We start from the raw sequence: 22,152 nt of genomic DNA, 5'->3' as shown, positions 1-22,152 counted from the left end.
GAATGCCATTTATTTGGATTTTTTCAGTATTAAAACTGAATTTGAAGGAGGGTTTTTTAGCTGCTGCCAGTAACTGAACACTGCTGTAACACACAGCATCACCAAAATGAGAACGGGTCAGGTACCAAAGCTGTTGGCAATGCTCAGCTGTACTGAATCCATCAAGAATTACAGAATCATACAATGGTTTGGGCTGCTCAAAGCACAACCCAACCTTCTCCTGAAAGGGATGGAGAAAACCAAGGGCATTTTTTTTCGTTGTTCATTTTAATTTTTTTCAAGTTCAGAGAGAAAAAATGGCCCTTCTCTTGAAGAAACTTTTTCTATGAGCATTTCAATGAAAAATGGGAAGAAGCCAGAGATGCAGCATCGTGCCAGTGGGAACTTGCTGCAGGGGTTGGCTGTGCCATGGCCCATCAGCCACCCAGCCCCTCGTGGAGGGCACCAAAGGGACCACAATGACAGGGCATTGCAAGGAAAGGAAAAAAAGACAAAAAAAAAAGCACAGAAGACTCAGGCTAGACGACAAGGAAATAATTTATTTCCAGGTCCCAGAAAGACCTCCGAAAAAAAAAAATAAATAACAAGGGTGAGGAAATCAACCTTCTAATTTGATCTGGGTAGAGAAACAAAACCGAAGTGACTCCGTGGGACACGGTGGCAGCTGCCAGCTCCCCCTGCGGGGGCGGGCAGGGGGCGCGGGCACCGCGCTGCTCCTCCCGTATTTACAGAAAGGGAAACGCGAGCGTGAGTGCATGCGGAGCACGGGCTGCTCGGGGATGGGAGGGGTGCTAAACACCTACCCTGTCAGACCCCATCTGCTAGGACAGAGCCCTGCTATTGCACAACACTTGGCTAGAGGAAGGGCCAGTGCCCGAGGGGCTCAGCTCTGCAGCCCAGAGGGGAAACACGAACACATTCCTGAGGAAAGAGAGGGATTTCTCCGTTCTCCTGCTTGGAGGTGCGGGATGGTGTGGCCAGAGCTGGCACTCGAGGGCCCTGCTGCCTCCCCAGCATCATCACAGTGAACCAGCAGCACGCTGGGCACAGGGGCCAGCCGCAGCATCGTCGCCTCCTCGGAGGGACCAGAGAGGCCATGAGGGGCTCCTGGCGCCAGCATGAGCCCAGCTGGGCTCTGCACAGGTGGCAGTGGGCAGGAGCAGCTGAGGGCAGGCACTGATCCTGTCCATCTCTGCTGCTGGGTCTCGTGCTGCAGCCAAAGGAGCAAAGCAGCAGCCGGGAAGCAACACACAGTAAAGAAATGGACACGCAGGTACACCTACAGTTAAACCTTCTCCAAAGAGAGAAACAGCGGCTGTAGTTAAACTAAAAGGACAAACCCAATGACAAGCCCAGGATGTGTCAGGCCTTGGGAGACCGTATCAGTTACCTATCAATGATAAAATTGATTTTTTTCCCAACATGGACAGATAAGGAACTGCACCAGCCAGGATGGCCTGAGGTGCTGTGCAAGGACATCACTCTACAGGCTGTTCAGTTTTCCCTGTGGTAGTTGGCAGGCTGGGAAGGCACTGGGCACCCAGTGCTTTCCTCCAGCATCATCTGCAGCCCAAGGAGCAATGGCACATCCCACTGGCACCTTCCTCACCTGCCTCCCAAACCCAGGAATTACATGCAAAAGCCGTCCTGCTGGGAGCTCATGCTGGTTTGCTGCAGGACACTGTGCTGGGCTGGGGACACCCTGGGCATCCTGAGGTGTCACAGATGTGCTGCCCAACCTGCAGCCAGCTCGGCCCCAGAGCTGTGCTAGCAGGTTCTGGCCTCACACACATCTCCTGGGATGTTCTGTTGCTAATGGTGATCCTCTGCTGTCAGCTGGGTGCAAGCAGGAATTATTCTTCCCAGCCAGGGGCCAGGGTTCTCCTGCACCCTGCAGCAAGGTCCTCCATGGGATGCAGCTCTCCCCCAGCCACTGTGGGCCAGGGAGCGCTGACATCCTGCCTGCTGCCCTGTGCAGCTCACACCATTTGGTGACAGCCAGTGCCTGGCTGGGAGCCCTGCAAACCCCGGGTCCTGTGTGAGGGGCTGGCAGAGCCCACCTGGGGGTGGTGCTCTGATGGCACTGCCCAGCACCACAGCTGCTCTGTGGCCCAGGACACAACATCGTGCCTTGGTGACAGGTGGGACATCCCTGTCTGCCACTGGGGCTGTGAGGCACACCGGGACTTCACAGACAACGCCTGCTGTGCAGGGAGTGTTGGGGATCCCCTTCACATCACCGGACAGGGGTGAAGTGACTGGCAGCACGGAAGGGAAAGCTGTGAGCAGCCGTTCTGCAGGATGTGATCCCAGCGTGGCATCCTCCCTCCAACACCGTGCCCGCAGCCGGGGGCTGCTGACAGCCCCACGGGGAGCAGCGAGAAGGAAGACTTCAAAAAGCAAGTAAACTTAGGAGGGGAAAATCTGAACAGAAGTTAAAAGCTTGTTTCCCTCAGCAAGGAAAGCTCTTAAAGAAATCAAAGCTCTTTAAATGCTCTGACTCAAGTGACAAAAACAATTTAGACAACAAAAGGCTCCCGGTTTGCTCTTCCTCTCCTGGATGGGGATCACCGAACAGATCTATTTAAATGATAATTTGTGGGGGAGAAACCCTCTCCAAACCCTCTTGAATTAGATTTTCTCCTTCTTAAGTCAATGCGTAGTGCTTTAATGGAGACTGGCTTTGAGGAGATGAGGACACCCCGGTGGCTCCTCCGGGCTCCCCACGCGGGTGCGGAGCCCACCCGGGCTGCACAGGAGCAGTCCCCGGGGCAGCCTCTCGCTGGCAGCTGTGCAGTCTGGCCCAGGAGCACAGGATCCCGTGTGGCCCCTCAGCCTGGAGCCGGAGGAGGTGGCTGGGAGGTGGCCGGAGCCAGGGGCTGCAGGGGCAGCTAGGACTCCTCGCTGTCCTCGCCGCCCCGGCGCCCCGCGTACAGCGCTGCCAGCTGCCGGAACCGCGGCCCCCAGCCCCCCAGGTAGGAGAAGTCCTGCTCCGAGCCGCTGGACCAGGTGTTGATGGAGCTCAGGGAGGGCACTGGCGAGTCCGAGCCCTCGAAGGCATAGGTCTGGAACGAGTCATAGGGCGGCACAGAGAGGTCCTCATCCGCCTGCTCCACCTTCCTGCAGATATAGTCTCTGAACACAGAGAAGTCCAGGTCTGGGCTCTGCACCCACTGGGGAAGGGCGTGGAGCTCCGAGGATGGGTTTCTGCCTGGGCCCCCCTCTCCTGGGCCCCCACCTCCATCACCAGCTTTGATCTCGCTGAAGTCGTAGAGGCTGCGCAGGGCTGACATGTCATAGGCCTCTGTGTCCTGCTCACCACCTCCTTCATCGTTGTATTTGATGACATTGTCCCTCATGTCCTCGTCTTCCTCAGAGGTCAGGTGGCTTTTGTGGTGCCGCTTCAGCGTGAGGATCAGAAGGACCAGCACTGGGGAAGAAGGAGACAGTCAGAGGGGTGCAGAGTCTCAGGGATGCTGTGCTCCTCCAGGGACGACCCCTGCTTGGTGGCAGGGGTGGAGGCACAGCACCCCTGGCACAGGGAGCCCTGCCAGGATGCCAGAGGGTTCCCATCACCCAGGCTCATCAAGCAGCAGCCCTGCTGTGTACTGGCTTGGAGACAGCTGTGCCCAGGCTCCAGGGCAGACCAGGAGCTTCCCTTGCCGTGCAGTGTGACCACCGAGGGAACGATGGATAAACACACAGCTGGACAGACAAATGGATGGGCTCTGCAGAAGGTGAGCAGGAAAAGGGGTGCATGATTCACAGCAGCAGCTAAATGCTGGTGGGTGAATGTGGAGCAGATGGCAGAGGGCCTGAGCAGCGAGCCGCAGCTGTGTCCTGGATCATCATCCATTCAGCCCATCACCTTTAAAGCACCAATGTGCGCTTTATTTGTCTGGGCAATTAGGCAGAAATTTGTTTGCACTGCGTTGGAAAATGAAACCAGCGTAAAGTGCACCCTGTGGGAAAGGGTTTTCTGAACGGAGATGCAGCAGGAGACAGGGAGTGGAGCCATGCCAAGGAGAGGATACCTCACCAAACAATGTGCAGCCTCCTACAGGTGTCTGGACAAGCCTTGGAGCCAGCTCTGGGGCCAGAGAGGGCTTTCAGTAGCTGCATCCATCAACTGTCCTGTGCTAAACCTGAGGGCACTGCAACACCCCTCATTCAGAGCCCCTTCTCACATGCACACACTCCCCGTGCCCAGCAAAGCTTGTGCCAGTGTCAGGCAGCAACCGGGTACAGGCTCTGACCTAGGCAGCACTCTGGTTTGACCACAGCCCAGCTCTGATCCTGCCCACACACTCACACACACTCTAACATGGACCTTTACAGGGAAGAGCACGCCTGTGTGCCCCACACCACACGCTGGGATCACACAGCCCCATCTGCTGTGAGACACCTGCGGTGGGCATAGCATGGCAGCTCTTGGCTCCTGCCTCTCCAGGCAGGGAGAGAGCCAGCAGCTCTCCAGGCTCTGCTGGGCAGCATCACACCTGCCTGGCACAGGGAACTCTGCTCTGGCTGCCTTGTGGAGCCCAGCACCATGAGCTGTGGCAAACATGGGAGCTTCCCCACTGGTCCCCGAGCAGGGGCTGAGGTCCATGCTGCAGCTACCAGGGAGGAGATGCAGAGAAGCTCTGTGCCCACATTCACGTGATGCTGAGGGAGTGGAGCAGGGACAGGCCAGGCCAGGGAGGGCTCAGGGGACAGGCAGGCACTCACCAACCAGGATGAGGACGCAGACCAGCAGCGCGATGAGGGCGCCGGGGCTCAGCGTGGCTGACACCACGTAGGCGGTGCTGTTGCAGGACTGGATGGCCCCGGTGCTGTCACAGCCACACACACGGATGGTCAGGGTCCCTGTGCTGCTCAGGGCTGGGGGGCCAGTGTCCACCACCAGGATGGGGAGCAGGTACACGTCCTGCTCCTGGCGGTTGAAGCCCACTCTCTGCGTGTGCACCGCTGCCGTGTTGTCTGCAGGGAACAAACAAAACCTCAGAAAAGTCACCCCCACATCACAGCCTGCAGCATCTGCCAGGGGCTCCTCCTCCTCCATCACATGGACCCAGCTCATGGCTCCCTGGCACTGCAGCCCCCCTCTAGCCTGAGTGCCTGAACATGGCCAGCTCCACTCCAGCACATTCCCCTTTGCCAGCAGCACCTCAGAACCAGCCTGGCATCTCCTTTGTCACCACACCGGGGAGTGAGCCTGGCACAGCAGCAGCAGAAGCACATGAGTGTCTGAACCACGCTGACAAACAACGCAGGTGGCACAGAGAGAGGGGAAAAACTTCCAAAAGACTCTCTGAGAGTGGCACAGAGTCGGGACAAAAATCAGCTGCTGACATGTACACAAGAACAGACAGGGTCTGCAGGTGGCATTGAGACTGCAAGAGCAGACACTGTTTCTTCCAAAGCCAAAAGCCATGAGTGAATGGTCCTGCCTCAGCCAGAGGGCCAGATACCCCTGTAATCCTCTGTAACTCCTGAAGGAGTAGGCAGAGCTTCTTCCAAGCCTCCCAGCCAAGTCAGGCACCCTCCTCCCCATCTGCTTACACCCTGCTGCTTGAGGGGCTCAGCTGGCACAGCACAACTCGTTAAGATCCCATTAACACAGCCACTTCAGGGGCCCTCCAGGGCCCTGGTGCCAGCGATGAACCCAAGGAGCAGCTGCTGCCCACCAGGAGCAGGGAGGGAGGGCAGGGACAGGCACTGACACTGGGACTGACTCCCTGCTCAGGGGTGCTGCAGGCTGCCAGCCAGCAGCAGCATGGGCAGGATGGGGCTGAACAGCAGGTGACAATTGGAGCCAGGTGTCACAAGCCACTGCCGACTGTCTGCAGCCTTTATCTAATAAACCATGGATTGGCCACTCACAGCAAGGTGCTGCCGTCTACAGACTCTGCTCATCAGAGCTGATTTATGCCAGACCATCCCCTTTCTCTATGAATCAGCCTTTCCATTGGAAAAGACATCTACAGTAACTCTGGCCCTTGGGCTGCTGCCATCACGGAAATTGCTGTATGGATTGGGGGCTGCACGAGAGCACACAGGGCATGGTGGGGACAGGAGGTGAGCCAGGATGGAAAATCTGCTGGTCAGCCAGGAAGCAGATCCCAAAGGGTGTGTGTGGCACCGCAGAGCACAGATTCCTGTCCTGTGGGACACCTGCCACTGTGGCTGAGACTCCTGGAGCAGCGTGTGGCAGCAGCACCATGGCAACTGGGCAGAGGTGTCAGCAGGAACAGGGGAGCACTGGCCCCTGGGGGCAAGGAGGCTGGACCAAGTGCGGTGGCAGCAGCACCTCAGAGCTGCCTGTGGCCTGCTAAAGATGAGCTAGAAAAAAAATTATTGTTATGCTAATCGTTTGCACAAAGGTAATGAGATCTCATTTGGTGCTGGTCCCCCCTCCTTGCTGCAGTGTAGCAGGGGGATATAAATAACGTTAATGGCACTATCTCAGCAAGAGACCAGGAGTAACTCCTAGCTAGTCCAGCTAAAAGTGAGCCTCAGACACCTGGATGGAGTGGGGATAAAACCACAGGACAAAAAGGACAGACCAAAGTGCTGAAAGAGGGCCAGGCTCTGGCCACAGCCCAGGAAGGTCACCTTTGCTGTCACTGTCACACCAGCCAGGTCACCAGCCTGGGGCTGGGGTCAGATCTGGCTCAGAGGATCCCTGAGCACACAGCCCTGCACCTCCACTGCAGCTCAGCCCAACCCTCACACAGGGCTGATGGAACACAGGGCTTGGGAACTCCCCCAGCTGCTCTTCAGCCCTGTGTAAACGCAGGGGTAGCACCAAACCTCTCTGGAAATGCAGCAGGAGGCTGGCAACTCCCTTCTGTTTACAGGCAGCTCCAGCTCCTGTGAGGGACCTGCGACAAGGCATGCTGTATTTTTAGAAGCAGTCTCTAGAAACCAAGGGGAGCTGCACATGCAAGTGGCAGAGGGGCAGGCACCAACCTCAGCTCAGCCCAGACAGTTTAGGCAGCCTGGCACCACTGAAAAAGAAATATTGCCACCCACCAAGTCAAAATAAAGAATGTGGTACTTAAATTTAACAGCAGCATGACAGACAGGTCTGCTTAGAGAAACCTTGCCTCAGGAAGGGGCTGAGGGTTTGTCCTGTGACCCAAAACTTGAGGCAAGGGAGCCACAAAAATCACAGCTACAAATGTTACTTTAAACATCATGAAACTATATTTTATCTCCTGAACAGGGTGGCAGGCGCCCTTCATCCCAGGAGGGAGATACACAGAAATTTCAAATGTACAGCAATGAAACTGCTCACCAAGGCTCAACAGCCAGAGCCCAGCCTGGCAGGCACCACCTGCCTCTGGCACTGAAATGGCTCCAACACCTGCCCACCACCCCCTGCCCCCCACCACCATGAACTCTTCTCTGCTGGGTGTTTGCACCCCTGTCACTCACAAACTTCTGTGTTCCCCTCTGAGATACTCCAAAAAAAGTGCTCTGCCATACGATTGTAGTCCTTTTGATCACAGATCTGGGAAAATTTTGCACAGATCTTGGAATGTGTATCCTGGAAAATGCATGCAAAGCAACCTCCTACAAAACAATTGTCATTTCTCCTGGTGCAGTTGTTTCTCTACATGTGGCTGACCCACAGCAGCTGCTTTGGGATGTGTCTTGGTGCAGATTTGTTTGCATTGGCACAGCCCAGGCAGCCCTGGCCCCACAGCCCTTGTGTCTCTTCCTCTGCAGCAGTTTCCTGCCAAATCCATTTCTGGGGTGATGAGCTGAGGAGCAGAGCTTCTCAGGAGCAGCACTGCAATGTGAGCAGACGTTAATCCACAGCTCTCCTGAACAGACGACTCTGGGTCTCCACACTTGGTTTCCTGCCCAGTCCCTACAAAGCTGCACCTTCTGCTGAGGCTGTGCTGAGTGTCCTCTGATGCCCCAATCCAAACCTTTTACTATCACTGCTTTCCTGCTGCACAAATTGACATTTTCTTCGTAGGTTTCCTGCCACCCTCTCTCTGATCACGCAGTGACATTATCCTGTGTTACATCACATCACCTTGTGTGACAGGGCAGGAGATGGCCCCTCTGTCCACCTGAGGAGCAGGACACTGGGCAGGGCAGGAACAGACACGAGCTGAACACACAGGGACTCATCAATACTGCCCTAAGGGGAAACTTTGGAAAGGCAATATACTCTGGTGGTAGCTTAATGTCACTAGGAATAATAAAATAATTAAGTCTCCCAGACTCCCTCTCCAAAGAGGCTCTTGGCAGCCTTGAAGATAGAACTAATAAATCCTTCTCATAACTCAATCTCAAACCGCGCTAGCAGAGCAGGAGGGATTTTGATGTCCCTTCCCTCTCCCACACTCCCAGGGCCCTGTGAGCGCCTGTGTTCCCCCTCTCCAGCAGCTGCCCTGCTGCCCCAGAGCCTGGGAACAGCAGCTCTGGGGAGGAGCACCTGGCTGTGCCTGCAGGCACACTGCTGCCAGAGCTGCCCCGAGGGAGCAGACCTCCTCCAGCCCCCACTGGTGCAGCTGGTAGAAGAAACATCCTGGTTTCCCCTTCTGCCTCTTCCTTCTCTCGAGTTCTCTGGGTAGCAGGCCACAGCACCACTGCTGCTCCTTCTCTGTTTGCTCAGCCCCGAGGAGGTTTGATGCTCTTTTACACACACACACCCCAACTCTGCCCCAGCCAAACGAGCATCTGTGCTGCTTGTGCTGAGAGGGGCATCCCTGCGGGGCTGCAGGAGGCTTCCTCTATCCTCAGGCAATCCCCAAATCCTAACATTTTGCTTTTGATTGTTAGGATTTTCAGATCTTCTATCACCCATTACATGCTCTTAATGAGACCTGCAGAGAGTTCAGACATCTGCTTGCTGAGCCCTTGAGCCCTGGAGTCAGTAGCTCCATGTGTCACTCCACATTACCTAGCACTCCTTCCAGGTTGCTGGGCTTGGATGCTTTCTACCATCCCTTCCAACACAATTAGCATTTCTTGGAGAACATGATTTCAGGCTTTAATTGCCTTTGATCCTGCTGTAATCAATTTTCTCAGGGCAGAAAGGCCCAGCAAAAGGCGAGTTAGGAAACAGGGGATGGTGAACGCCTTTGGAATGGCACCAGTTGGATCTTAACATGGTCAGCTTCTCTAATTCCATCTCTTCCTTGATTCACTCCATATGATGGGCATCTTCTTCCTGGATGCTCGCTGTTGTTACCGCAGGTGACATTTATTCCTTGTCTGATGAATCAGGGAGTGTATGAGAGCTCCCTCAGACACAGCAGAAGCAGGGAAAGAGAGGCACCAACAGGCAATGGTGCTGTTTCCAAAAGCCCAACTTGCCAATCACCTGTAACTCAGCTATGTGTCTGCAGGGACACCCTTGGTTTTGGCATCTCCAGCCCCGAGCCAGCACAGCTCTGTGTGCCACACCCAGGACCCAGGAGGGAGCCCCAAAAGTGCTGTCCCCACCCTGAGAACAAATCACTCCCCGAGGTGGCTTTCTGGTGCCACAAAGGAGCCAAGTGAAGTAGGTGCAAAGCAAAAGAGAGGATTTAAGCAAGAGCTTAGAGAATCCATCTGTGCTGACATCCATCAGTGTCACTCCTTGGCTGCAAAAGCAATATTTATAAATCACGTTTCAAAACTGGCTACAAATTTGTACAAAGAAACAGATGGGCTGGTGGTAGCAGTTTGTCACCACTGATATTTGCACGGGGGAGTAGAGACAAGTGCATGGTGGAGAGGGGTGAATGCAGGAGAGGGAAGCAATGGGGGAACACAAGGGAGGATGCAGCAAGGTCACCTACGAGAGCAGGGGCAAAGGTGAGTACCCAGGGTCGTTGATGGACTGGAGAAGGGGGCAGAAATCAAAGGGAGGGAGGTGGCACCAAGGCACCCTGTTAGAAATGAGGGGTGCCTCCATCTGCCACAGGCAGCCACCTCCTCTTGCTGTGGAAGACAGCACTGCTCAGCAACTGGGAGGGTCTCCAAACACTCTGGGAATAACCCTGCAGCAACAACATTTGTTTTCCCAAGAGCAGGAGGCGGGAGGTGATGCCAGCTTTTACTCATTTTATGCAGTGTTACACCACACAAAAAGCTCCAGGGATCATTTAGCACAAAGAGTTACCCTGTGCCACGAGAGCCTCATCCCACTCAAGAGAGCAGCAGCTCTGGAGGAGATGGTGGCACATGTGTCCTGCATCTCCTGCAAGGCCAGCACTTGGCCACTGCTGGTGGATCCCCCACACAGAGCCAGGGAGCCCCTGCCAAGCCCCACACACCCCCAGCCAGTTCCCTGGCAGATGAGCAAACAGCAGTGGTGGCTCTGGCCATGGCAGACACCCTGGCCCAGAGCTCGGAGCCTCACCAGGGGCTGGGCAGGGATGGACACCCGGGTGCAGCTCAGCGTGTTCAAGCACATTTTCATATGGTTTTCCAAAGAAAGTGAGGGAAGTTAATCGCTGGGTGTGGGGCAAAATCTGGCTGAGGATTAAAGCCTGTTTACATGATAAGAAGCAAAGGTCTTCTGAACAGCTGCCCTTGAGCAGAGGGGGAGGGACTCAGGTCAGGGACAGCTGTGCTGCCCAGGACACAAAGCAATATCCAGCTGTGCTACCATCACATCTGAAGCTTTTCCATTTTGACTATCCCTAGTAATGCTGAACCAAACTGAGCAAGCAGGATCTTACGTCAGCAGAAGGCTCCTATGATAAGCTCAGAACAAACTAAACCAGGCTTTCGGCAGATAAAGCTGCAAAAGCAGAGAAAGAGAATGATTTTAAAAGAAAACCCAACCAAAACCAAAGAAGAATTTCAATGTGATCTGCTGGCCCCTGTGACAAGTACATGAGGCTGGAGAAGGTCCCAGTATCTGCAGGGGACCCTGCTGTACCCGTTGCTACAATCAGCACCTAAATTCCCCCTTAAACACCAACCAAAAATAGGAAGCATCATGATAACTACTATTCTGGATTGTTACTGTCCATAAACGTGCAGCCTGCAAAGTCCAACAGCAGCCAGGCTCAGCCAGCAGAACCTGCATGGCATCCCATCACTCACAGCAGCATCGAGTCACCCAGGATGAGCTACTGAGCTCAGGGATGCAGAGAACCCCAGAGCTGCCCAGAGGAACAGACAGACTTTGCTTGTCTGGCTGTCCCAAAGGAGAGGATGAGCCCCAGGAAACAGAGGAACTGCACCCCAGAGCCACCACCTGACAGGGAATCAGGCTCTGCAGGCTGTGTCCCAGAGAACCCACTGTGGCTGTGGGCTGGCCACAGCATGGCCCCACTGCCTCCCAGGGCTCTGGAGATGCTCCCATTTGTCAGGGGCACAGGGCTGGCCACCCATATGGCAGCCCCAAGATGACCCAAGCTCCAGGATTTACCTTGGAGAGGAATAAATCATAAAGCTCCAAATGGGAGTGTGTTCTTCTATAAATCCACATCATCTCCTTGCCTGCAGGCAGGTTGGAGATTTCCCATCAAGAAAGGGACTGAGAGCCCTGAAAATACCAAAGGCTTAACCAGACAGCATGAGAGGAGCTTTGTAACTGATTGCAGTGAGGAATAAAGCTGGCAGAGCCTCCTTGAGGAAATCCAAGCTGTTAGCTGATCAGTCCCACCATTTCAGGTTGACAAGAAGCTCTGCAACATGCCCAAAGCACCCAGAGCTGGCACAGAGAAACCATAACCCACCTCCCTGTCCATGGCCAGAGGTGCTGCTCAGCCTCAAGGATGCTGGGCCAAGGGTACAGCAGGACTCACCCTGGATATCCAGCAGAGAGAAATGGTGGTTGTTGGTGGCCTCAGGCGCCAGTGTGAAGTAGAAACGGTGCCCGCTCTGAGGCTCGTCCCGGTCCACAACGCTGATTGTCTGGATCAGCTGTGGGGAGAGGGCACAGGTGAGCACCAGAGCTGCTCCCACAGCCTCTCCCAGGGTCCCAATGCAGGGTCCAGCCAGCAGCATCACCAGCTGCAGCCAGAGAGGGACGAGCCTTCAGCCCTGCAAGTGGCTCAGTGGGAGCAGCAGAGTGACTCCCACTGGGACAGGGGCTGCACACCAAGGCTCTCAGGCAGGAGGGAACAGATGGGCAAGCTGGCACTAGTCCCAAGTGCTGCCTGCAGCCCTAGACCAGGGCTGGGGGACTCTAGCTACCTGGCCTGGCTTGGCATCCTCACACACAGCAGCTTCATAGGGGGTGGCAAGCTCAGGTGGATTGTCATTGACGTCCAGGATTCGGATACGGAGAGAGGCCCTCGACACCTGGGAGTGATTATCTGAAACAGAAGGAGAAGCAGAGCTTAAGGACAAAGGGACAACTGCTGCTATCAGAGAGCAAACCCCCTCATCCCCATCTGTCCTGAGGCCATCGTGGCTGCTGCCAGCACTGCACCTCTGCCTGCCTGTGGCACAGACTGTCTGCAGGACAGCAGCACCTGTGCAGCATGCTTCAGCCTCACTGCACCCTGCAAAGGAAGCCCAACCACTGGGCTGTGTGCCAAGGAGTCCTGAAACACCACCTGATCTACCCCTGGAAAATTGGAGCAGCCCAAAGCTAGTCCCAGCCATAAGGGTCAGGAACTGTGATGCTGCAAAACAGCACCAAGATGGGACATAAAACTGAGATGTGAGATCCCCCTCTGACCTGGATCCTGATCCATAGGTGCTCAGGACTGGCAGCAACATCCAAGGGCCAAGCAAATGGAGCTGGGATGTGAAACAGCTGCATCAGCTAAGGGCACAGGCTGGTGGTGAGATCTGTCTGTCCAGCTCTGCTGTGCCCAGGTGACCCAGGGTCAAATGTGCCCCACTGAGGCACGAGGCTCTTGCCCAGGGACTCAAGCATCTTATGCTGACACTGGGTTTTTGGTAAACTTAAACACAGCATCATCCACCAGCTGGCATGAGGGGGGCACACAGTGAGACCGAGGGCAGCCCTGTCACCCTGGCACTCACCAGCCCAGCCTCACCCAGGCAGTGGTCCTGGGGACCCCCCTCCCTTGGGGCTCCCTTTGCACGTGGGATGGGGCAGCATTTACACCTCCACTCACTGCAGCATCACTGAGCTGCACACACACTGCCGAGGGACACCGAGCCTGTGGCACAGGATTATAAATCACTCTGGAGGGCCTGATGTTTGCTGAAGCACCTCATATATCTCCAGAAATGAGAACTCCCTCTTACTCCATCTCCTTTGTTTTACCCAGAGGCTGCACCTGTGACAGAACTAATGCTTCTCTCCACACTCAGGCAGGAGTTCTGCTGCCTGTTTGTCTATAACATTAATAGTGGCCCCAACTGATCAGGTGGGGGAGGACCCCGGGGAGAGGAGATTTAGCGCTGCTCCATAATTAGCCAGGAATGTAAGCCCCCTCCCCAGAGCTGCCTTCACCCGGTTCTCACGTTATCACTCCCTCTCACCCAGACCAGCTGCTCTGGTGATTAGATAGTTGTTTTTGGGGGAGGGAGGCTGAAGTCGTGACTAAAAGCCTAGAACTATGTGTTATTTTAAAAGGCATATTGGTGCAGTGAAATTGCTTGAAGGAAGAGAGAAAGGGGGAGGCAGCGGGGTGAGAAGGGAGCCCGGGGAGGCGGTGGGGTGTGTGCTTGATGCCCACAAATGAGCAGGAAGAAAAAGGGTTCAGTTCCTGCAAGAAGGAGGATGACAGCGTTTCATCACCCCCTCCTCAGCCCACAAGGAAGATGGATAACCATCCCTGCTGCTCAGCTCTGGAGCAGGCGGAGAGGAGAGGAGAGGAGAGGAGAGGAGAGAGGAGGAGGAATCCAGAACCCCAGCTCTTCCCCTTCCTAACTGTAACCCAGAGGAGGAGCTGCTCCCTTAGGGCCCCAGTGTGGGACCAGCTGAGAGCAGGAGCCCATCCCAGCGCTGCCAAACCCAGGAACTGTTGGGATGGTGCGTGCCAGCTCTGGACATCCAGGTGATCCTGAGCAAAGCAGCTTCTCTTCGAGTCCACCTCCCCCAGCCCCTGAGGGGGGTATGTGAGCAGCGTGTTCAGAGCCAGGCAGGAGCATAGGGCTGTGCTCAGCAGCGGGGTCATATCCCTGCCTGGGCACAGAGCTGGGGACCTGCACCCAGCCCTCCCCAGCCAGGGCTCACGTCCTGCTTCCCTGGGCACAGCTCTGAGACAGTGACCTTTCCAAATGCACCCTGTCATACAAAAACTCTCCTTCTGCCCTTCCAAAACTGCTGAAGCCTGAGGCTCGTGCTCACTCCTGGCTCAGTGACGGGGTCAAAATTTGACGTGTCCAGCAACATCGAGGTTAGAAAGGCAACTGCTACACTCTTGTCTACCTTTCCAGTGAGGCACACATCAGCTTCTTTTTATTTTGGCTGTACAATGTATATTTGAAGGTTTCTCAATGCTTTATCAACTTCCCTCATCCTTTGTGCTAGTACCTGGATTTACGGGTGGAAAAAAAGAAAAATGGTTGGATGTATTTGAAAGAAGTTATCTTCAAAACATCTGAAATAAGTTTTTTTCTAACAGTGGCATAAACTGATATTACGATGGTCAGAAATGTTATTGAGATTGTTGGAGCTCATCTGTGATGAAAGGCACAAAGCACTCAACTAACACAGGACTCACATCTGCGAGGTCAGAAACTCTGGCAGTGCTGTGTGCACGCACCCAAAATGCCCCAGCACAGGGGCAAAGGCTCAGCAGGCAGGTGCCAGGGCCAGAAAGAGAAGCAGAGAGGGTGGATGAGGCTGTGGTGGGGGTGCTGCAGGCACCTGCCCTCACAGGGCTCACCTGGCCCGTGATAGAGGCGAGGGCAGCACGTGCTGGCTGAGGGCAGCCGGAAGGGAGAAAAACCATCTTCCATTGCAGCCTCTCTCCTCGGTATTCCAGCTCAGCTGACTGACATGCAAATTAGTTTAATTATTTCTTCTTCTAAAATAAATTATATTTTGCAGTGGCTGCAATATGTTGTGTCAGGCAAAATTACATTCAATATTTTTAAACTAATTGATGTCAGCCTTGAGAAAACCTGATTGACAGCAGAGAGAAAACTAGGCTGCTACCTAAACGCTTCCCTAAATTAAAATTAAACATGCCGTTTTTCTGCATTTCCTTCAGGAGCTGGAATGCTATTAATCTGAAAAGACTGGGGAAAGAGACATGGAAAATACACAGAACAAGAGGGAGATGCTGGAAGCACAGCTGTGCAGTATGGGAGCTCCAGGCTGGTGACTGGCAGCTGCCTTTGCCAACATGGGAGGAATTATTTCAGAGCCACTGGAGCTGCTGTGCATGGGGGACAGAGCTCTGCCCAGTGCTTCCACACTGCTGCATCTGTGCCTGCCCCAGCACAGCCACCAGCGTGGCTCAGGGCTCAGCCAGACACCCTGCCCAGGTGCTGTGTAGCAGAACAGGCAGCACTGGGACAGGGCTGGCAGGGATGGGACGGGCAGTGCCAGGATTCTGGAGCATGAGATGGTGACAGTCCTGCTGCACAGCAACCCTCAGGCCAAGAGTTACGTGCTTCAGGGGAATCTTCATCCACAGAGTATTTCCTTATTTAATTAATCATGTAAGTAAGTAATCTCAACAGGACAATATTCTCCTCTTCAATATTCAGATGCAAAACACCAACTGGGCCTCTCCCTGAGCTGCAGACAGCCGAGTGCTCACAGGACTGACACCCAGCAGCTCTGGGCAACTGCTCAGCAATGCTGTAGCTCTGCAGCAGCTCCCAGGGATGGGAAGGGATTGACAGTGCTTGGTCACCCCTGCTGTGGCAGGAGAGGAGGGGACTTGTGGCTTCTGCTGTGCCAGGGTCCAGCCCTTGCTCCTCCAGAACCTCACACAATCTCACAATAAAGCGCTTTGCATTTTTGCACACAAACATCTCCTGTGGAGCTCCCAGTCCAGCAAATTCCATTTGCCCTCCTCCCCACACACACCCCAAAGTGCTCAGCAGCTTCTCTGGGTCTGAGGAGAGCCCAGGTGACCCTGGGCTGCCACATGCAGACCAGCTCAGGGACACTGCTGGGCACAGCATCCAATCTGCTCTTCTGTGTGGAGACCAAATTGGTACAATACTGAATTCAAAATTTTTACATTAGTAAGGAAGTCAGAAGAGGCAGGAGTGGAATTTATTTCCTCACTATCTCAGCAAATTGGGAGAAGAAAATGCAGAGCAGAAGTCTGGGATGTGCCACTCTGCTCTCTAGCCCTGATGCCACGGTGCTGGGGCACAGGGTGAGTTTGGAGCTGTTGTGCAGCTCCTGCCTGCAAACCAGAGTGCTGCTGCCAAGGACAGAGCAGGGGCATGCCAGGGGTGTGACTTGTCTGACAGGTGGCTGTATCAGAGGCTGGAGCTGAAAACGTGGCCCCCAGCTGAGGGGAAGCAAAGTGGAAGCAGCAGCTAAGCCAAGTAACATAAATGGCTCTCACCTCTCCTGAGTCCTGCCCAAACTCAGCAGCATGAGAGTCATTAAATTGCATCCAAACACAATGCTCTGATTAAAGCCAGTCTCCAGCAGGAAGATTTATCATCTCAATTACCAGCAGTGGACACAGCAGTCAAGGCCTCATCATTTTACATGAGCAAAGAGGAAAACAGGAAGAGAATCACTAATATTAGCCCAAGGAAGGTAAACAGCTTGCGAGGGAGATGAAGATTTATCTGTGGAAATGCTTGGCCTGGTCCCAGGCCAGATTAGCTGAACAGCCCCAATGCTCCCTGCTGGCTGCCATGCTGCAGGCCAGGCACTCTGCTGGTCCTGGGCAGCTCCTGCTGGGGACAGAGCTGCCCTTGCTCCTCACGGCACCACTGGGGCGCCCAGACAGCTCATGGGCACAGCTGGGCACCTTCTGCAGCTGTTCTTCCTGCTTCCAGGGGCAAATACACCCTGGTATCCACAGCTGGGAAATAACCTGGACACGGTCTCTGCAGCAGCTGCAGTGGGTGCCAGACAGGGCTCTCCAGGGAGGGGGCAGAGCTCCTGTTTGGAGCTGCTGAGCCCCACAGGCTGCCTGTGGGAACAAGGGTTGCCAGTGGGGCTGGGCAGTGACACAGAGAGGGGCTGGGCAGTGACACAGAGAGGGGCTGCTCAGTGGCACAGAATGGGGCTGGCCAGTGACACAGAGAGGGGCTGGGCAGTGGCACAGCCAGTGGGGATGGCCAGTGACACAGAGAGTGGGGCTGGCTGTCCTTCAGCCTGCAGAGGTCAAGCCCTGCCCAGGACAGCCCTGACAGCAGACCAGGAGGCCACAGGGATGCAGTATCTTGTTGCAACACACTGCAGGCCATGTTACTGGTGCCATGGGAATCAAGTGAGCCCTGGCACCTTGGGAATTCAGTGGGTACAGTTTCCCACCAGCCCCAACGAACTGAGGCACAATCCTGGGCAGCAGGACTCCCACTGGGTTTGTTCCATTCCTCGTGCCAAGTTTACATCTCACTGAGGAAAGAGAGTATGTGACCACTTGCCTCTGGTGGAGTTGGTGATGTCCAACCCTGTGGCATCCAGCTGCACCCCACAAGCTCATGGTGGGCACCACAGACACCTGTGTGCCAGGAACTGCACTGCTGGGTGTGCTGCTGCCCTGCATTCCCCACTCCCACTCCAGGGCTGATCCCACTGCACCAGGCACATCCTGACAGCTGCTGCACAGCCCTGCTCCCAAACCCTCCATCACTCACAAGGCTGTACCTTTACAACTGCCCTTTCCACCAGAGGATCCAGACATAAATTGTACTTTAAATTCAATATCAATCATTAATATTTCATGATTACAAAACGTTAAGGATAATGTCACTGGGAAGAATGTCTGGGCAGCTAAAACGGATGAGTCAGAGCTCACCATGGGAGAAGTCAGAGCACTGAAGAGTCTCCCTGGCTTTTGAAGCAATCCAGGCTGACAGGCTTCCCTGCCAGAGGGGAGCTGCAGCATTTACTGACTTGTTCTGAAATCCTAGCCACAGCGTGTAAATATTGTCCTTCTGATTCTTGTCACCTCACGTTTCCTCTGGATGCTGAGTTGTGCTGCAATGCTGCCATCCCCCCTCCCTGCAGAGCCTCCCCATGGAGCCCCCAGCACAGGTCACAGCTGGACTGCCCTCCCTGGGATGTGACCAGGCAGGGCTCACAACAGTGCCACAGCCAGGGAGTGCAGGGGTCACTCCCATCAGCCAGCACAGAGAGTTGGCACAGGGAGGGACTGGGATGCACCATGGAGCCACAGATACCCCTTCAGGGCACTGGGGGTCTGGCCAGGGCCACCAACCCTTCCTCTCCCAGGGCTACAGGGCCTGTGCCCTCACCTGGCCAGAGTTGGTGGCAGGATGTGACCTCTGGGACCTGAGTCATGCCTTGACCTGGCTCCTTGAACATGAACAGCAGTGTCAACACTCAAGAATGAGCAGAGAAACACTCAGAGCAAAGCCTGGAGAAGGCTCCTGCCCACACACAGACAGGCCTTGGCACATGTCAGCAGGGATAAGGAGGTGCTCTGCAGCCCCAGCAGCTCCCTGGTACCCACTGCAGGGCAGAGGCAGAGCACAGCAGGGCCCAGGCTACCCTGGTGACTTGCACCTCCAAAATATGGAAAACTCTGAAGAACATGGCAATGCCATTCTGTTTCCCAGCATGATGCCTGGAACATTCTGCTCCCACAGTCCCTTCCCACTGCTGCACCCCAGGATCTCCCATCCATTCCTTCAGTGCCAAGCCTGCACCACCCCAAGCACACAGGAGGCATCCAGAGCTCCACACCCAGGTGCAGGTACAGTCTGTGAATCCCAAACACTGAGAGCTCTGGCAGAAGCAAGTGCTGACAGTCCTGCAGTGCCACAGGGCTCCAACTGAGGGGACATCCAATCCAGCAGGGCACAGGATGATCTGGGGGAGGCAGTGATGTGAGCACAGCCCCCCGGGAGCCCCTGGTGCTGCTCAGCAGGTGTGAGTGCAGGCAGCAAGCTGTGCAGGGATGACTGGCAGAGATGGCGCAGAGATAACACAAATTTGATTAGTGTTCATCAAATACACTATTCGACCATGCTCCCTTATTAATGCTCAGCTCAGGAAGAGTATTTTTAGGTTGTCTAGGGAGATGTCAGACTCAGTGCTGCTGCATTTATTTTTCTTTTTTACTTTGGTGTTGATTAACACTCGCGTCTTGGCCACCCCTGCAATGGCAGCACCCAGATTCCTCCTCCTGCCCCACAGACTCTGCCCCACACAGCATTCCTGCATCTCACCTGCCTCCATGGCCAGGACAGTGATGTTGTGCCACCCTGCTGTCTCCCGGTCCAGGACCTTTCCTGTCACAATTGCCCCTGTTTTGGCATCGATGTCGAAGATCCTCTCGGCGTCCGTGCTGCGGTCGATGGCGTACCTGTGACCAGGCAAAAGGGGAAACCATGAGCAGCTGGAGGTGCCCAGCCTTACCACCAGCCCCAGGGTACTGGAATCCAACAGCACAGGCGCTGTGTCACTGCTCTCCTTGTCCTGTGTTGCAGCATGGTACAGCAAGGCCACGTTTCTACCAGGCTGCAAGCCCAGAGCCTTCCACTAAAATGAAAGTGTGGCTTTTGGTGCATAAAGTGGAACTGTGCACAGACTTTGGACAAGGGGAAAAACCTGCTCTGATGGGAACCTTATGCTTTGGATAGACAGAGCAACACAAAAACTGTGGGCTGTAACTTCACCTGTGGCTCTGGGAAGCTTCAGTGCTGTAGGCTCAGGAAAAGCATGGACCAAACTGAAGGTGAGCACCCCTGCTCGAGGAGCCCATCCCACCTAATACCGTCTGTGCTGCTCCTGCCACTGCATCCTCAAGTGAGACACCCAGAGGGCAGGGCACAGGAGGCTGTAAGCCACATCTGCAGACACCTCAACTGCAGCCACAGTGGCACAAAGCACAGGCTCTGGACTGACCATGTGTTGCTGGGGCAGCAATCCTGGCAGCAGAGCAGTGGGCAGCAGCCAGCATCCTCCCACAGCCTCCCATCCATCAGCACAGCACATCACACCAGCAGCCCCAAGATTTGCCCTATTTTGTGCTTCCTGTCCCACAGGGAACAGGCTGATGAGCTCCTCCAGCTCTGGCTGTGTCCAGCTGCTCAGCAGAGACCCATCACAGGCATCACTCTGCTCATTCTGCTGCTTCAGTGCTGCCCCAAACAGCCCCTCCTGAGAGTGGAACTCACATATTCCCTGGGCCACCCCCAGAGAGCACAACTCCCATTTCTCCCCAAGGGCAGCCCCACAGCCCACAAGGAGTCAGACACCAGGTTTGGCCCTGAGCCTTCACCAGAACACGACAAATCCATGTCCCAGTGGTCTGTCCTGCATTTCCAACCATTACACATGGAATGGAGCAAGCCAACAGTAAATCAGGGCACAATGAGGTGTGAGATCCTGAAGGAAAGGGCTGGAAGGGAAGTCTGATCCAGCTGAGGCTGTTGAGCACAGCCATAGCACAAATAACACAAACCACCACTGCAATCAGAATTAGAAATCCAGAAGGCCTGCAAATCACAAACAATACAGCATAATGTTATTGTGTACAGCATCTTTCACACACACTGAATCCCAGAGTGCTTCACAGAATTAAATAATACAAGACAGCAAAGAGTACAAAGGATAAATTACCAAAAGCAGGGCTGTGAATAAATTAAAGCCTTCAGTCACATGTCCAACCGCAGAAGGAAGATAAATGTAGGGACAAAGCAAACTGGAAAGCTGGTGAGGTAGGACTGAGGGGCCACAGTGGACAGGAGCAGAGCAGGACAGGCTCCAGGCTAGCAGCATGTCCAGGACAGGGGAAGTGCTCCATGTGCGGCAGAGCAGTTTTCCAGCCGTGGGTCCATCACCCACAGGGCTCACAGCCAAGGAATATCAGCTCACCTTCTTCATGACCCAGTGCTGTTCTGCCCCATGCCCTGGGATGGGACCAGCTGCAGATGGGAGTGCCTCTGGCAGAGCCTCTGCCCATCCACACAGCTCCAACTCTGATGGAGGCACACAAAAAGGCATTCCTACAGTTTAACATGTTATACAGTACCAGATTACATTTCCTAGCTCTCTCCCTTTCAGACAGATGGGGAGATGAGAGAGTAAATACAACAGCACTTGCTTGTAGCCAAATAAAAACATTCAAAAGTCACTCTCTAAATTCACTTGTACCCAGCCACCATCTAGTACTTATGTAGCTGAATTCCTCCTACCCCCTTGCATCTAGAGGTGATGGACATCTCTCACACAAAGCCAGGTACAGGCTGATGTATCTCAAAACCAGCTACCAGGGACTGCCTGCATTTTCTGCCCCAACTCCCAGCTGGCAGCAGAGCTTTTACAGGCACACAGCCAACTCCAAAAGGGACAGTGACACTGTCTTGGCACGTACTGCAGCCTCTCATCCACTCTCTGTTCACTCACTGCAAAGGAAAAGGAGAGGTATGGCCACTCTGAATTGTACAAATCAGTCCAGTGTTCTGCTGGAAAGAGGAACAGAAACTGGGATGACAACACCTGATACCTTTCCAATAGCATAACCAGTTCTACATAACTGCTTCCATTGTTCTCCCACACCCCCGACCTCAAACATGTCCTGCCTTCCACTCCACTTTTTCATGCTGTTAAGTTCAAGATGGTACTTCACCCTTCCCATGGCTTCCCTGCCTCTTGGATAAGCACATGCCTGTTTTGATCACACTTCTGTCATAAACAGAGACATCTGCAAAAAAAATTCATACAGGAACAAACAGTCAGTGATGGGAGACACCCCCAAGCCTGGACACATCTGACAGGGCTGCCTGCCTGGCCAGAGGGCAGGAGGATGGCAGGGAGTGTTCAGGGTAATGCACTGGATCCTGTTCTTATGCTTCCCATAGCTTTGCTGCTGAGGATGTCTTGTCCCTTCTGAATGGTTTGTCTGGGACACGCTGCCTGTACCCCATGGCCAGGCACAAACCAAACCACAGCTCTGATCCCTTTGGCACCACTGCCACAGAGAAATGTCACCTTCTCAGCATGCCCCAGGGAAGGAGACAGAGCTCAGCACACTGCCTTGGCAGGACTGACTCTGCTGCCACTCACTGTGACCGGGGAGGTGGCCAGTCCAGCTGGGTCTGCAGCTCCCAAAGGCCACGGATGCTCTGGAGTGCTGGGCTGCT

At 54.6% G+C, this 22,152-nt stretch overlaps 1 protein-coding gene across 1 annotated transcript in view; it reads right to left on the bottom strand.

The window, feature by feature from the left end:
* Window positions 1–519: 519 nt before the first annotated feature.
* CDH22 (cadherin 22) overlaps window positions 520–22,152 on the bottom strand; it is a 77,400-nt gene continuing 55,767 nt past the window's right edge. Inside the window, exons 8-12 of the mRNA XM_066561299.1 lie at window positions 19,234–19,370; window positions 12,160–12,281; window positions 11,769–11,886; window positions 4,729–4,980; window positions 520–3,430 (exon numbers count right to left, since the gene is read on the bottom strand). Of these exons, the coding sequence (XP_066417396.1) occupies window positions 2,892–3,430; window positions 4,729–4,980; window positions 11,769–11,886; window positions 12,160–12,281; window positions 19,234–19,370 (1,168 nt within the window). The 3' untranslated portion in view covers window positions 520–2,891. The remainder of the gene's footprint in view (window positions 3,431–4,728; window positions 4,981–11,768; window positions 11,887–12,159; window positions 12,282–19,233; window positions 19,371–22,152) is intronic.

This window comes from Molothrus aeneus, chromosome 17, assembly GCF_037042795.1.
Source record: "Molothrus aeneus isolate 106 chromosome 17, BPBGC_Maene_1.0, whole genome shotgun sequence".
Lineage (NCBI taxonomy): Eukaryota > Metazoa > Chordata > Aves > Passeriformes > Icteridae > Molothrus > Molothrus aeneus.
Note: the sequence above shows the minus strand (reverse complement) of the source record. Positions and strands in the feature narration are given on the sequence as shown.